The sequence below is a fragment of the Alosa pseudoharengus genome, unplaced genomic scaffold (assembly GCF_046254945.1).
Source record: "Alosa pseudoharengus isolate Yale_2024_CS ecotype anadromous, Long Island Sound unplaced genomic scaffold, YU_APseudo_1.1 YU_APseudo_1.1_scf_14, whole genome shotgun sequence".
In the NCBI taxonomy this organism is placed as follows: domain Eukaryota; kingdom Metazoa; phylum Chordata; class Actinopteri; order Clupeiformes; family Clupeidae; genus Alosa; species Alosa pseudoharengus.
This window is the reverse complement of record NW_027468609.1, coordinates 1,907,419-1,924,918: the sequence shown is the minus strand read 5'-3', so window position 1 is coordinate 1,924,918 and position 17,500 is coordinate 1,907,419. Positions and strand designations below refer to the sequence as shown.

The 17,500-nt window shown below is 42.0% G+C and overlaps 1 protein-coding gene across 3 annotated transcripts in view; it reads left to right on the top strand.

Annotated features, from left to right (window-relative positions):
- astn2 (astrotactin 2) overlaps window positions 1-17,500 on the top strand; it is a 680,356-nt gene that overhangs the window by 305,122 nt on the left and 357,734 nt on the right. For all 3 annotated transcript variants that reach the window (XM_076283459.1, XM_076283456.1, XM_076283457.1), the window contains one exon: window positions 12,208-12,375. In XM_076283459.1, the coding sequence (XP_076139574.1) occupies window positions 12,208-12,375 (168 nt within the window). The remainder of the gene's footprint in view (window positions 1-12,207; window positions 12,376-17,500) is intronic.

Sequence of the window (17,500 nt, the reverse complement as noted above, 5' to 3'; positions counted from 1 at the left end):
TTTTTATAATTTTTTAATTCAAGATGATATCTTGTTCTGCTGTCAGTATCGTTTGGGTTTCGATGTTTAATATTGGATAACTCTCTTAACTTTATCCTTGCTGCATTGCAGTCTTTATCAAACCAATCCTCTTTGAATTTTGTTCTATTTCCTTTCATTCTAGAGATTTGTTTTACATTAGCTGCTAAATGTATTAATATATTGTTTAGGTGGTTACAGGCCATATTTACGTTCTCAGCATTTGGTTGGTATTTTGTCATAATGAAATTATCAATCATTTGTTCATTGTTATTGATGACTGTTTCATATGTTGACACATTTTTGTCTGTCCATTTAAAAGTTTTTGGAAGTGAGAATAATTTAGGTTCAACATTTTGTGAATTAAATTTAATATCTGACAGTTTCAGGTGTAGTATTAACTGGCAGTGGTCAGAAATAGGTAGTTGTGGCATTATCATAAAAGCAGTTATGTGTTCTGGATCAAGATCAGTGATGAAATAGTCAACCACAGAGCAACCGAGGGAAGAAGAGAATGTAAATCCTCCAAAAGAATCTCCTCTAAATCTCCCATTTACAATGTAAACACCAAGACTTTTGCACATACGTATCAATTTAGTTCCGCTGGCATTTATTGTGCTGTCAAAACTCTTTCTCTGTGTTTGGATTATCTGTGAATATAGGGTTCTATTACCGAATATATGGTCATCTCCATCTATGGGAATATAATCAATTTCTTTGCCTGTTCTGGCATTGAGGTCGCCACATATTAGTACTTGGGCTATGGATTGGAAATAACTTATTTCTTTTTCAAGCTCCTCAAAAAGGTTGGCATCGAAATATTGGGAGGTTGATGGTGGAATATAAACTGCACAGAGATAAAGATCTTGGTTCAAATTTAAAACTTCTTTTTGGATTTTTAACCATAAATGGGTTTTACCTTTTTTAATGGGAATTATCTTGTTGTCATATTCAGTTTTGTACCAAACTATGATACCCCCTGAATTTCTTCCATTCTTTATATGGATTTCTTTAAGAGAGGGTACTAAAAGTTCTTTGCGATGATCAGATTTATCTCTCCAAGTCTCCAAAAGGATAATAAGGTCTAAATTTCTAATATTATTTACAAAATCAAGATTGGTTGTTTTATAACCAAATATAGAAGAATATAGTCCCTGGATATTCCAGGTGCTTATTTTAAAAGAAGGTATGATGAAGAAAGAAGAGCTTTTTTGTGAAATTGCAACAAAATGTCAGAATTAATGAATGTACTGTAGATGACCCCCCCCCATTGAGGGTGAGGTAATAACTAAGCTGTTTGGTGCTTCAATAAGTAAAATGAAATAAAATAAAAATAGAAAAAATTAATAAATAAAATAAAATTAAATTAAATAATGTTAATAGTGTATAATAATATAAGAAGATATATATATAGATAAATATAGGTCATATGTCTTACAGTAAATAATCAGGCTACTATTCTCACTTAAATAGTTATGTGCTCTTGTTCATGAAGACATATTGTTATGTGACATAGAGGCATAGGTAGATACATACATACATACATACATACATACATAGAAACACACACACATACAAACACACACACATACGGTACAAGACACATACAGATACCATACATAACGAGATCCACAGAAACACAAACAAGAATCCTTACACATATGGACACCACATACATAAAATAACAAATGACACACAGACAGACAGACAGACAGACAGACAGACAGACAGACAGACAGACAGACAGACAGACAGACAGACAGACCTTAACTGAACACAAACTGACACCACACATACCTATGTAGTAAGATGTACTGACAAACATCTACATTAGTAAGTAATGAGACAGACAGTACACACATTCATACACACACACACACGCACACACACACACACACGCACGCACGCACACATACACATACACACACACACACACACACACATACACGTAGGCAAAGTATTGGCCCACATATTTTCTAAGAACAGAAGGGCACACATGACACACAGGTAAGTCATACAGATAAGACAAAAGTGACTATACACACACGCACACACATACACATATATACACATACATACACAAACAAACACATATAACAAAAGACATACATAAACATGTACCTAGTCCCTAAATCTATGGTAAGTATTTTAGCAAAGTAATTTGTTGTACAACAGAGTAACAAGTTCTCTAATTTGAAATTCTTGGGCACTCCGGTCTTGGACTGAAGGTCTAGTTAGTACCGAGGCATAACTGGGTTTTATAAAGTTATTGGTTTGCGCACCTGTTGCCAGTCCGGGACCAGTGGACAAACTGGAGACAGGGTGGGGGGCACAAGGAATGGGTAAAGTGGGGGGATGAGATGGCTGTATGGGCCTTTGGTTGTAGTTTGGGGGGTGTGCTGCATCTGCAAATCTTGGTCCTGTTGTCTTTCTGTGCATTGAGGGAGGGGCAACTGTTCTGGATGGTTTCTGTGGTGGAGGGGCGTTGGTGTATCTCTTTCTGACGAAGGGAACTCTTCTTCGCTGTAATACAATGTCTTTCAAATTCCCTGCCATCAAGCTTACACCCTTCTTATTTAGGTGGACTGTGTCATATAGATGTTCCGATGTGATGTTCTCATGGTATATTATATGCACATTTTCAGTGTTCACACATGCCTGATGTATTCCTTTGTTTACTTCTGCAATCAGGTGAGTGGAGACATCTGAACGAGGCAGGATGGTAGATACAAAAATCTTAGTTTTAGGGAAAGTCTTCCTTGCCTGAATCACCACCTCTGCTATTTTGTTAACCACATTGTTACCTTTAGATGGCATAAAGTCATTGGTCCCCGTGTGGATTATCAGATGTTTAAGACTCATTGCTTTAATTTTCTGGATGTTTTGTTTTCCAAGGCAGATGATGTCCGTGGAGTTTTAATTTTTACAGCTTTTGATGATGGAAAAAGGCGTTTCATGTTGATGAATTTCCCATTCGAATCACATAAAAGCACAATTTCAGGATCAGGTTCTTTAGTTTCATGAGGTGGGTTATCTTTCTGTACAGCCATTTGGGGGATGCAAGATTCCTGCTTTTCCCTCTCAGTTGCAGTGGCAGTTGATGGTGGTTTTGTAGATGCTGGTGTGGAAGGATTTGAGGGGGCCTGGAGGTCAGTCAAGTTCTTCTTCAGGTCATGTAACTCACTCCGTAGAGCATCTATGGCGTTCAGTTGTTCAGAGTGCTGGAACACTTTCAGATTTCGTAGTTCCATGCGTAGGCCTTGGTTATCTTCCTCTAATTCCCTAAGGGCAGCGTGTAGCTCTCTTATCTCATCTCTATGTTGTCTAACCATGGTCCACAACTCATCTCTTGGTTGAGATGTACAAGACTGTAGCTGAAGACCAGAGAGCATCTTGTCCTAACTCCACCAATTCACGTTCAAGTACGTGGATGTTGTCTTTTATGGAGTTGAGGTTGATGGCTACCTTGGGTGAGACATGTTCATTTCTTGGAGAGAGGGAGTCAACTGCAGATCTGATGGGTGATGTTCAGAGTCTCAGAGTAATTTTCATCATGTTTCTTATTTGCAAGAACTCTTAGAGATTGGAAGCTTTGATAGAAATTGTCTAAGCTGTTTTCTGAGCCTTGCGCCATCACAGTGCCATTGTGGTAAATATTAATTGTTAGATAAGGACTGTTCAATTCATCATCTTCATGTACAGTGACTTGTCGACCTTTGCTTATTCCATTCTTTTTTATGTATTTATAGGACTGGCATACAGCTGCGTGCCAAGCCTTAGGACTGTGGGTAAAGAACAAAAAGTTCGTTATGGTCTTGTTATTACCCACCATGGCAAAGTCAGCTTTCAAAGTTTCCGGATTATCTCTTAGGACTTTTGGTAACACTCCATAATAAGGTGCCATAATAAATAGCAAACTATTAATTACCTAACCCTTTGTTAATTGTTACTAACATATCTATTTGGCACAAGTTAATAGTTTTTTAATCATTAATTAAATATTAGTTGTTTGCATAAAATCTGTATGTTAATGTTTTAGCAAATGTATTAACTAATATTGTATTAATATGTGTTAATAGTTAACTAAATGTCTTTTTGGCACTAATTAACGGTTATTTCTTGCATCATTTAAATGTTAAATGTTTAATTGCAAACTATATGTTAATATAAAAGTTAATGACTTATTATTATTTAACTAATTGTTATTAAACTGTGCTTCTGCCTATCCCAATATGAACCGCTCTCCATAGGACCCTTACAATAGATAGATAGATAGATACTTTATTGATCCCCAAGGGGAAATTCAAGAAAAAAACACGGAGCTACCTTGACATGCTGCCACTGTTGTCGGTGCCGGAACCGCTTGCAATAAAGTTGGTTAAGCTTAATTAATATATTAGTAGTATATAGCTATAAGCGTGGGGCCCCTTATAATAAAGTTGGTTAAGCTTAATTAATATATTAGTAATATATAACTATCAGTATGGGGGACCCTTATAATAAAGTTGGTTAAGCTTAATTAATATGTTAGTAGTATATAGCTATCAGTGTGGAGCCCCTTATAATAAAGTTGGTTAAGCTTAATTAATATATTAGTAATATATAACTATCAGTATATGGGGGACCCTTATAATAAAGTTGGTTAAGCTTTATTAATATATTAGTAATATATAACTAGTCAGACGGTGAAGGGACTGAGACCAAAACTGGCTTATCACATTTATTCCTTTAGGAAAAGTTACAACAAAACAACAAGTAGTTGAATGGGCTATATTACATGCATCATTTCTATACCATCACTGTCAGCCCTACTAGCAAGGGAGACATGCGACATGGAATGTTCAGGTGCACAGAACAGTTTATTAATATTCTGAGACTCACAGACGTAGACCATACGGAGGTAATGCATAAACATAATGCTAAACTAATGTACATTAATTTCCTGCTAGACTGAATTGCACTTTCCATGCACACTAAGCTAAACTACATAACACTGAATGCATGGAAAGTTGCTAGCGGAGTTTGAAGCTAGTCACGTTAGACTCAGTGTGTATGAACTCGTGGTCATAATGAAAACATTAATAAACGTTCTCTAAGTTGCTAGAATTGCACCCAAATCTTAACAATACATGTAAAGTAACATAATACAGGTGGTATATCAAAGTTTTCAACTTAAACAACATTTTACAGTTACAAAATTAAAACAAAGTGGGGAGAGCTTTATACAGTCAACCTACGCAATGCAAAGCATACCGCTTCTGATCGGCTATGGCAACAATACAAGGACAAAACGCAGCAGAGCTGCAGTATAGCGTTTCTCCAAAGGGGGCTCCAAAACACCAATCTCAATAAAGCTGCTTAATTACGGCGAAAATCACATACAAACACTAAACTACATTTCTAACTCTGTTACACCCCCCTCCCCTGAATTTCACCAAATTCAAGCAGCAACCAAATAGTACTTCCAAAGGCAAAGAGTACACTACTTTCAAACACTAGACAGAGTCACCAATTACAGGACAGCCAACCACAAAGGTATCCAATAAGGATGAAGTCGAAGAAGAGGAGCGCAAACTCTCACACAACCAACCACTGGCAGTAGGGTGCCTTATACACCCCACAAGACCATAAAGCCATAAACCATAAATTCCATAAATTATCCACAAAGCTAATCAGAAAAGCTAGATAAATAATAATATGTCATTAACTTTTATATTAGCATATAGTTTGTAAATAAACATTTAACATTTAAATGATGTAAGAAATAACTGTTAATTAGTGTCAAAAATATATTTAGTTAACTATTAACATATATGAATACAATATTAGTTAATAGATTTATTAAAACATTAACATACAGATTTTATGCAAACAACTAATATTTAATTAATGATGAAAAAACTATTAACTTGTGCCAAATAGATATTTTAGTAACAATTAACAAATATTAACAAAGGGTTAGGTAATTACTAGTTTGCTATTTATTATGGCACCTTATTTTGGAGTGTTACCGACTTTTAGTTTGAATGCTCTCTTTGCTTTGTTGCTGAGCTCTCCAGGGTAGCCTACTGGAAATCAAAGTCCTGCTCCGACGTGCGGAGAGCAGTGAACGTTACAGCTGCCGCTACATTTGTATCGTTCAAAGTCATATTAGCAGCGTCAAGTAGGCCTACTGCTATTAAGTCACGGAAACTTTACAAGACACTTCAGGGGATAACCACGAGGATCGGAGATATCTTGCCTGTTACTGACAGATGAAAGTCCTATGCACTGGCGATGTCCACAGGGTCAGTCCAGTTTTGCCGTTTTGTCCGCTTTGTTGATGTTAGCTTCTAGCTCTTTTAGCTTTGTTGATGTTAGCGGCGGCTAGTTACAGTAACGGTATTTTCTTGGACTTGCGATCTACTTCTTGACCGTACTTCGTCTATACAGGGCGTAGAAATCTCGTTTCTTTTAGAGTAAATTTGTCCTCTGGCACTCAGAATTACGGATTTTCATCATCCAGTAATCAATTTAACATATTATGCAAAATCACAAAAAAGCTCTGTATCTGAGTTAAGAGCTCATTATTTTGTTGCCAATTAGTTCTGTAACCATGGCAACTCTATATCTATATCTCTCTCTCTCTTTCTCTGTCTCTCTCTCTCTCTCTCTCTCTCTCTCTCCATCTATCTCTCTCTCTCTCTGTGTCTCTCCATCTATCTCTCTCTCTCTCTGTCTCTCTCTCTCTCTCTATAATCTCTCTCTCTCATCTCTCTCACACACACAGACACACGCACACACACGCACACACACACACACGCACACACACACACACACAAACACACGCACACACACACACACACACACACACACACACACACACACACACACACACATACATACTGTACACACACACACGCACACACACACGCACACACACACACACACACACACACATGCTGTACACACACGCACACACACATGCACATATTGTACAGACACACACACGCCTGAGTCAGACTTTTAATCAGATGACCCCTGGGTATGACCGGAACTCTGCCCTAACCTGTTCCTAGTTTGACCTTTATTGGAACCCAGCTTTACCATAATATGGCCGTAATTTGGTCCTAACTTGTCCTAGGTCTGGACTTAATCTGGACCTGGACCTGGACACAGTTGTCCCTAATCTGGCCCAGCAGTATCTGAGAGCTGGTGTAGAGTCTGCAGCATTCAGAGCTCTGGACTGAACATGAGGTCCAATCTGGAGCCAGCTGCTGCATCCTGGGTATGGCCCGGATCTGGCCCTAAAGTGGCCCTACACTGGCTTTAATTGGGCCCTAATCTGGCCTGGAGATAGCCCTTATCTGACCCCGTTGTGTCCCAGAGATGATCCACTCTATCTGAGGGCATGAAGTCTGACACGGATCTCTGGACTGAACATGAGCTTCACACTGGAGCCATCTGCTGCCTGAAGGTTCACTTGAGGATAGTCACTTCTCTTTTTAAAAGGAAGCAGGCTTTGTGGAAGATAACAAGAGCTTGCCTTCTGAGAAAAGCACAGCGCTCTATGAAACTCCTCCAGAAGTCTCTAAGGCTATCTGCTGTATCAAAGCCTGTCATATCTGTCACACCAGCTTATTTTCTCTTGCTAACAATGTGGCAGCACACTTTCTCAGGCGTATATATGTTGGCTTTGCGGGTGACATGAAAGATGCGATTAATGTGCTGGACTCTGTGTTCAGTTGGCAAGCCACCCACACACTGCCCTCTGGAAGGTTGAATTGCAAATGCAAGATAGTTGAGAAACACTAAAATAAACTAAAACGAGTCACTGATTAGATGATTATGAATCAAATGTCTGCTACTAAAGACTGAGGCTATTGAGTCCAAGGGTTTATAAGGTCATATTGACTAATTTATTGAAGATGGTTTTTAATGCAGATGACAGCCCATTCAGTAGACTCCCTAAACAATCACTGTCTTAGTAGTCGGGAGATGCTATTTTTTCCACCATTTGAAGAACACAACTACACACACACACACACACACACACACACACACACACACACACACATACACACACACACACACAGGAGAGTGTGAGGGAAGTGCACCCATACCGCCAGCCTGGCAGCACATCCAAGTCTGTTCCTGCAGGCGAACACAAAGCGCTCTCACTCGGTGTCAGGTCTGCCGTTAATTCTGACTCGGTCCGGTGGGTCCACAGTTCTGCAGGCCCGTGTTCACTGATGATCCGCAACGGCGAACACGAGGAGAGGAGAGGGAGGGAGACACGGGTTATGAGGAGAGAAGGAATTTAATTAAATCCCAACGCTTTGACTGCTCTCTCTGCCGCTCCTCCAATCACTCCTTCATTCCTCTTCCCCCTCTCTCTCTCTCTCTCTCTCTCTCTCTCTCTCTCTGTCTCTCTCTATCGCTCTCTTTCTCTCTCTCTCTCTCTGTCTCTCTCTCTGTCTCTCTCTCTCTCTCTCTCTCTCTCTATCTCTCTCTCTCTCTGTCTCTCTCTATCTCTCTCTCTCTCTGTCTCTCTCTCTCTCTCTCTCTCTTTGTCTCTCTGTCTCTCTCTAACGCTCTCTCTCTCTCTCTCTCTCTCTCTCTCTCTCTCTCTGTCTCTCTCTCTCTCTCTTTGTCTCTCTGTCTCTCTCTCTCTTTGTCTCTCTGTCTCTCTCTATCGCTCTCTTTCTCTCTCTCTCTCTCTGGATGGAGTGAGGGAGAGAGAGATGGGAGAAGAAGAGAAACGATAGAAGATAGAGGATAAAAGATAGAACCAGGACGAGAGAAAGGGAAGAAGGGAGAGCTTAGGGAGTGAAATAGAGGGAATGTGAAGAGAGAGCTTAGGGAGTGAAATAGAGGGAATGTGAAGAGAGAGCTTAGGGAGTGAAATAGAGGGAATGTGAGTGATGCGGAGTTGGGAAGACAAAGGAAGAAAGATGGTTGAAATGGTTGAATTCCCATATGACTCAATTCTGAAAGCTGGCATTAATGCGGCATTACATTACCCCCACCCCTCTGGATACACACGCACGCGCACACACACACACACACACACACACACACACACACACACACATGCTCACACACACATGCTCACACACACACACACACACAGGTGTACACACCCTAAAAGCTTCTCGCTAAGTGTCTTTCCAGTGACCCTCACTTGATGGTCTCGACTCTGAACAGTGTGCCTTCACAATGTAGATAACATACAAACACACACAAACACACACACACACAAACACACACACACACACACACAAACACACACAGCTAACGGTCTTTTTTGTTGTGAGTGACCCTCGCTTGATGGTCTTCCTTGATTGATTAGTGAGAACAGCATCTTTATGCTTCTTTGACAGAGAAGCGGCCTTCAATGACTAACTGGCAAAGTGAACTACGGTGCTTTTTTGCTGGCAGGGCCTTGGTTAGTAACACAAATAATAAGAAAAAGAAATCTGTCATAATGTGCAAACTTTGGTGAATACTATTCAATTCTGTCTCTCTCTCACTCAGTGCAACAATTTTTAAAGCTAAATGATATAAAAACAGAGATACTTTTGATTGAACCAAAATCAGAAATAGACACCGTTCTTAGTAATTAGTAGTAGTAGTAGTTCTTAGTAACAAGCCTAGGTGTCATCTTAGATACAGAGTTAAGCTTCAAGCCCCATATCAGTAAAGTTACCCAGGCAGCTTATTTCCACCTGAGAAACATTGCTAAAGTGCGGCCTTTTTTAACACAACAAGATGCAGAGAAATTAATCCATGCCTTTAGATTAGACTACTGGAATGCACCTTTTACTTGGTCTTTTAACGAAGACCAAGAAGAGAGACCACATCACCCCTGTGTTAGCTGAACTGCACTGGCTCCCTGTTTCCTATAGAATTGATTTTAAGGTTCTGTAAATTACTTACAAAGCTCTAAATGGCATAGCACCTGTATCTCTGAGCTTTCAAAACCTTAACCACAAAGGAACCTTAGATCTTCCAATGCTAATCTTTAAATTGTGCCCCAAGTGAGAAGCTGCTTTTAGACAACAACGATATGGAACACCCTGCCTCTGTACATCAAACAAGCAAATTATGTAAACATATTTAAAAAAGACATTTGATCACTTTCTATCACACTTTTATCTTGTAGCCTGTTTCTTCACATTCTTTTACATTCCGCTAGTGCTATTTACAGGGTCCTGTTTTCCTCTCCTTACCATCTGGTGAATTCTCAGTTTTACTTCATTCTACATTTCTGATGTTTTATTCATTGTTTTGTTTGTTTGTTTGTATTGTATTATTATTATCATTATTATTATTATTATTATTATTATTATTATTATTATTATTATTATTTATTTATTGTGTTAAATGCTCCAAATGTAAAGCACTTTGAGCTGCATTCTGTGCATGAAAGGTGCTATACAAATAAAGCTTATTATTATTATTATTATTATTATTATTATTATTATTATTATTATCTTAAGTGGCCTTAGATGTAGAGAACTATCTCACTTTAGACAAATCCAGTAATTTGTGAAAATGTACGGCTACTGCTGCTGCTGTTGCTGCTACTTCCATTACTAGTTCTACTTCAATCAGCAGCACTCTCAGTAATAGCAATAATAGTAGTAGTTGCTCATGGCCACACGGCCTGATTTCATTTGTCTTTTGTCTCTCAGAATGCAGTAGAGTTCAATTCAGTTTCATTCATTTATCCAGCGCCGATGGCAATTGCCGTTGTCTCAAGGTGCTATTCTGGAGCCCAAGGCCTGAGCTGCCTGGAGCGATCAGACAGTACGACACACACACACACACACATGGCCTGCATGGCCTCGACACACACACACACACACACGGCCTGCATGGCCTCGTTGCTGCAGGGTTGGAGTGGTCTCCTCTCTAGTCTGGCATAACTTCCATGTTGCAGGCCGTGGTCCTGCAGCGCTCTGGTCCACTGTGCGTCCAAGCTCAGGACAAGCAGCGTGAGGCAGGAATGCAAAACAGAAATTAGTAAATAAAAACAAACAGAAATGAGTAAATAAAAACAAACCAGGTATTAGGTCTCCGTGGCTACTCGCTCAGTGGCAGCCTGGTGTGCGTCCAATCATCATGCCACTCATGCCAATTAGAATGCCAGCCACGCCAAGCCACGCCACGCCACGCCATGCCACGCCACGCCACGCCACGCCAAGCCACGCCACGCCAAGCCAAGCCACGCCACGCCAAGCCACGCCACGCCACGCCACTCCAAGCCAAGCCACGCCACGCCACGCCACGCCACGCCACGCCAAGCCACGCCACGCCACACCACGCCAGGCCAAGCCACGCCACGCCACGCCAGGCCAGGCACACCAGAGCTCTGGGAGCCCCAGGGAGACTCCGGCTCCTGGTCCTCTGATGAATAACTCTCTGTGTCTGTGTGTCTCCTGGTCCATGGGCTGGGGGGTGGAACGCTACTCTGAGTCCATCCCAATGGGCTGCACATCTTTTATTTAACTTATTTTACAGTCTATGGTCCATCCAGATGAGATTAGTCATCTGTATTCCTGTCAAGTGGTCACTTAAATGACAAAGACAGAACCAAAAAAGCAAGAACTAAATGTGCTAGTTTAATGAACAGAAAACATATCAAAGAAACAGAAATAAAAAAACAAAAACAGAAACAAAATAAAATAAAACAAATTCTGTTTCAATCTCAGAAGGACAATGAAGGAAAAAACAAACAAACAGGTTTTTTTCTTTTTAAATAATTTATTATTTAAAAAGAATAAATTATATTTATATATAGATAGATAGATAGATAGATACTTTTTTTGATCCCCAGGGAAAATTCAAGCATGGCCTCGTTGCTATATATATATATATATATATATATATATATATATATAGTCTGGCGTATATATATATACATGTCAGTTCTTTTGTGCTGCGGTATTTCATTTGTTTTCTGTTTAGAAAGTGAGTCACTTGAGAGTCTGGTCTTGTTGTTGTTGTTGTTGTTGTTGTTTTCCTTGGTTACTGTCTCACTCTTCTCTTCCTCTCTGGCTCATTCTCCCCTCTCTCCCTTTCTTTCATTCTTCCCTTCCTCCACTCTGCCCCCTTTCTTTCTTTCTTTCTTTCTTTCTTTCTTTCTTTCTTTCTTCCTGTCTTCCTGTCTTCCCTCCTCCACTCTGTCCCCCTCTCGGTGAGCAGGAAGTAGTTTTGTGGTGAGCATGGGCAGCTTCCTGGACGTGTCCAACTGGCTGAACCCGGCCAAGCTGACGCTGTACTACCAGACCAACAGCTCCTCTCAGTGGGTCAGAGACTACTGTGGACAAAGGACAACAGAGCCCTGCGAGCAGCTGTGTGACCAGGAGACAGGTGAGTCTACACACGCACGCACACACACACGCACGCACGCACGCACGCACGCACTCACTCACGCACGCATGCACGCACGTACACACACACACACACACACACAGTGACAGACACACACACACACACACACACACACACACGCTCATCTCTGCGGTTGTGTTGTTGTCCGCCATGTTGTCGGACCGGGTGGTCTTGTGATTGTGATCTCCTGGGCACACACACACACACACACACACACACACACACACACACACACACTCAGTCGCTCGTCCCTGCTAGGTGGTCTAGTGATTGTGATCTCGTGGGCAGAATACCTTTGCCACCTCCTGACCTCCTGCAGTAATCCGTGACTGTAGGTCTCATTCAGCAGCCGGAGGAAGGTCCGCACAAACACAGATAAGATTGTGTGTGGTGTGTGTTGTGTGTGGTGTGTGTTGTGTGTGGTGTGTGTTGTGTGTGGTGTGTGTTGTGTGTGGTGTGTGTTGTGTGTGGTGTGTGTTGTGTGTGGTGTGTGTTGTGTGTGGTGTGTGTTGACGTGCCGGGGGGGGGCAGGAGATGGGGGGGGGGCAGGAGATTGGGGGGGGGGGGGCAGGAGATTGGGGGGGGGGCAGGAGATGGGGGGGGGGCAGGAGATTGGGGGGGGGGGCAGGAGATTGGGGGGGGGGCAGGAGATGGGGGGGGGAGTTGTGGTTGCATGTTGACATTTAGACTTAACGTTGCAGTGTCTCCCTCTCTCCTTTGTCACTCTCTCTCTTGCTCTCTCGTTCTCTCTCTCTTTCTCCGCTCCTCTCGCGCGTACCCTTTCCCTCGGTAAAGAAGCCTTATACACCCCTCCCCCACCCCCCCCATTGCCGCTGCGCTTGCTTAACGGTTTGTGACGCCACGTGAATGATGGCCACCTGCGTGTCCTGCCGCTAAGTAAACACTAAAGGTTAGATTCATAAAACGCCGCTGAAGGTGAGACAGACGAGCGGGCGGTCGGGGGGGTGGGTGGGTGGTGGGTGGGGGGTGGGGTTGGACACGCCACCTGTTCTGCTGTGTTGGCGAAAAACGTGTGAAAGCGCACATAAGGCAGACAAATTTAAGAGCTTTTGAGAGGGGAAGGTGTGTGTGTGTGTGTGTGTGTGTGTGTGTGTGTGTGTGTGTGTGTGTGTGTGTGTGTGAGGAGGAGAGTGAATTAAAGGTTATGGAAATGTGTCATAGAGAGACAGGGAGATGGGGCGGAGTGGTTCTGTGTGTCATGGATCGATGTGAATGAATTGAGCATCATGTTTCCAGACCGCAGTCCCCTCTAGCCCACATCTGGCCCACACCTGGGCCACCTCTGGCCCACACCTGGGCCCATGTGTCCTGCTTGGAGCTTCTCTGCTGTGTGTGACTGAGAGTGTTATGGCTTGATATTTATGAATAAATAATGCCAAAAAATGATTTATTTCAGAAAGAAGGAATGGTTAAATCATTTAGAATAGGGGAACAAATCATTAAAATAAAAACGCTTTTCAAAGAAAAATGATGAAATGTCTCTTCGTTGTAGTCATGTGTTTCTCATCCGTCACCTCGTGTGCTTCATAAGTGAAAACCTATTTTGCATTCCATTATGTGGATCTCTATTATATTGAGGTAGCGCTATTTTTGGCCCATAGTTCAATTTCCATCTTATTGTTTCTGTTATGCACAAATTTGGCATATTGTTTAAAAGTTACTGCACTTTTATAAACAAAAAGAAAACAACCAAGGGCAAGTGACAGCGTGATGTTGGGGACACAGAGGACCTCGAGGGCAATTAACCCCCTAACTGCTGAAGTCCACACCACTGCCCTGCCACATGTGGGGGGGCTTTCATTTGAGCGATTGGGTTCATTCATTAAATCAGCCACCAACTCCTGAGCTATGTAATGGATCGTGGTGAGTATTTATGTGCACATTAGAACCGTTTCCTCCACAGCAAAGACCTGGAGAACGGATCCAGTATAACACACACACACACACACACACAACGGAACCAGCATAATGGCCGACCAAGTCAATGGGTTGGAAAGCCATCAAATGGCCATTGCAGGCTCTTTAGCTTCATGGAGCATGTCCGCAAGCAGCCATTCACCAGATGTGCCGTGCCCACGCGCTTTGTTGTGCTTTTTCCCTCCTTCTCCTGTTGTGAATGAGGCCCTCGGAGTCTGCTCTGTGCAATGTGTGCGATACACAGACACATATATACAGGGGAAATGGTGGACACACACACACACACACACACACACACACACAGGCACATTTATACAGGGGAAATGGTGGACACATACATACACACACACACACACACACACACACACACACACACACACACACACACAGTTATACAGGGGGGATGGTGAACACACACACACACACACAGGCACATTGGGTGAACACACACCACACACAGTCAGTGGATCTTCTGGCCAATCGATTTCCGTTTCGAAAATGAAAATTAACCAAACAAAAAACGAAGGATTATTTGATTTCCGTTTTAAAATACAACATTTAAGACTAATTTCGGTATAGGCAGTGCCCAGGTAGATCCCGTGCATGGTAGGACTTACTCTCTCTGTAGCTGGTATGGGGACATCTGCGTCAGGTGTGTGCTTCACCGCACTGTGTGTTCACTGTGTGCTGAGTGTGTTTCACTAATACACGGATTGGGATAAATGCAGAGACCAAATTTCCCTCACGGGATCAAAAGAGTATATATACTTATACTTATACTTACTTATATACTTATCTGGACCAACTACCCGCTCAGAGGAAGCTTGTCTGAACTCTGAACTCTGACCTGTGTGTCTCAGGGTACGTCTACACGAAACCGCCGGGTGAATTTTCTCTTACCACGTTCATACCTTTAACGACACCGGTAAAGAAAAAACTTGCGTGCACACACAGAGGTGTAACCAGCTAAATGTGCTGTAGTGCATATGCCAGACCAGTCGATGGTGCCGGCCGTGCAGAGGCTTCACGTTTAATTTGCGTGAATCACGTAGAAGAAATCATTGTTGAAACAGTTTGTTGAAGAAAAAGAGTAACCAAGTGACCTTAACTGATCAGTGAAAAGTTTGCAAATCTCTCTCAAATAATGGACATTGACAAATATTTAACAAATAGCTAATTTCTCTTCATAGTTGGACTTGTCAGGTTTACATGTCAGGTGGTACAACCACTATAAAACTAAGAAAAAGTTATTTTGTATAAAAATCTTTATTGTATTGGAAAATTGATTGGATGAACTAGCAAAGCCAGAAGGTTATATAGGTGTCCAAGAAGATGCCTGTATAATTTGAAATTAGCAGCAAAAGTAGGTTGTGCAACTGCAACGTCAGGTGGTGCAACTGCATCATCAGGTAAAATACTCATTTAAACCAAGAAATAGTAGATTAAAGTGAACAAATGGTTGACCATGTTGTTGTACCAAAGTATGCTCTTAATAAACAATAGACTTTTTAATTTGTAAAGTATTTATTCACATTTTAAATGTAAAGTTTGAATTGTCTCCAGCTGCTTGTGAGTGCAGTAATTGGCTTCCAGTGTGTTGTGACTCCATGAAGCTCTCTGTGTTCACACTGAGGAGATGCATCATAGCTTTAGAGCAGTGTACACACACACTCGCACACACACACACACACACACACACACACGCATGCACACACACGCACGCACACACACACACACACACACACACGCATGCACACACACACGCACACACACACACACACACACACACACACACACACACGCATGCACACACACGCACGCACGCACACACACACACGCACACACACACACACACACGCATGCACACACACACGCACACACACACACACACACATCTTAGCTTTAAAACAGTGTGTAGTTTAGTGAGCTTTCACAAGAGGTCATTTTAGAGAGATCTTTAAAGCAGTGTTATGTTTTTAAAGAGGACCTGAAACACACAACACAACCCATTCTCAGTCTTTCACACATAAGTGGTCTTGGCTTCACCATGCCCAGGATCTGAGCTTGAGACTGGACGTCAGCACACACAAAAGGAAGATCCTGGGTAAACTCTGGCACTCTGGGTAAAAAGCCTGTATGCTATAACGGATAGTTAAGGGGAAGAAAGGTTCTGACGAATGTCATGGATGTGTCATATGGATGAATCTTCCTTTCCTGGGTTGTCTGTGTTGCAGATAATCACTTTGCACACTAGACTAGATGCTTTATACAGTAACTATGTTTCCCACTGACAGCATTACTTTGTTTTTTAGTGTGTATGTTTGTCTTCCCGAGGTAGAAGTGGTAGATAGAGAGCTTCATGAGAAGAGAATTGCTATGAACTTATACTGTTCTATTCTGTTTGTTATACAAAAGAAAAAAATATCTTCTATCTAACATCTCTGTGAGAAACTGAACTTTACCGTTCTCACTACCTCATTCACGTTGCACTGCAAGCGCAGACACGAGAGAAAGAGACTCATTTGTTTGCACACACACACACACACACACACACACACTCCCCCACGGCGTCCCTCTTTTAATGTAAAATGTTTTGGGTGTGGTGTTAAGTGTTGTTGCATGTTCTGTGGGCTTGGCGTTATACAAGAGATGTACGGGGGGCTTTGTGTTCTACAAGAGATGTACGGGGGGCTTGGCGTTATACAAGAGATGTACGGGGGGCTTGGCGTTATACAAGAGATGTACGGGGGGCTTGGCGTTATACAAGAGATGTACGGGGGGCTTCGCGTTATACAAGAGATGTACGGTGGGCTTCGCGTTCTACAAGAGATGTTCGGGGGGTTTTATTGTTGGTGTCGGGTGTTTGCCGCCGGTTTGGCGTTCGTTCACGCTGTAAACCAGTTGTTTGGTTTGCCGCGATTCCGCTCATTCATTCATTCATTACAACGTCATTACCAACTTCATTCTTGTCAATAACAATTACATATTGTGGTACCCACTAGCTTGTCTTCCATTTGCCATGTTATATCGTCTGTATAGTGCCCATAATCTGGTTAATGCATACATCTACTCACAACACTTCCTGACGCTCTGACCTCTGTCACTGTCCCATTGCGGAAGCGCGCACCGCGCCGGGACAGGTTATTTTAAACATTCTGCAGGGGTA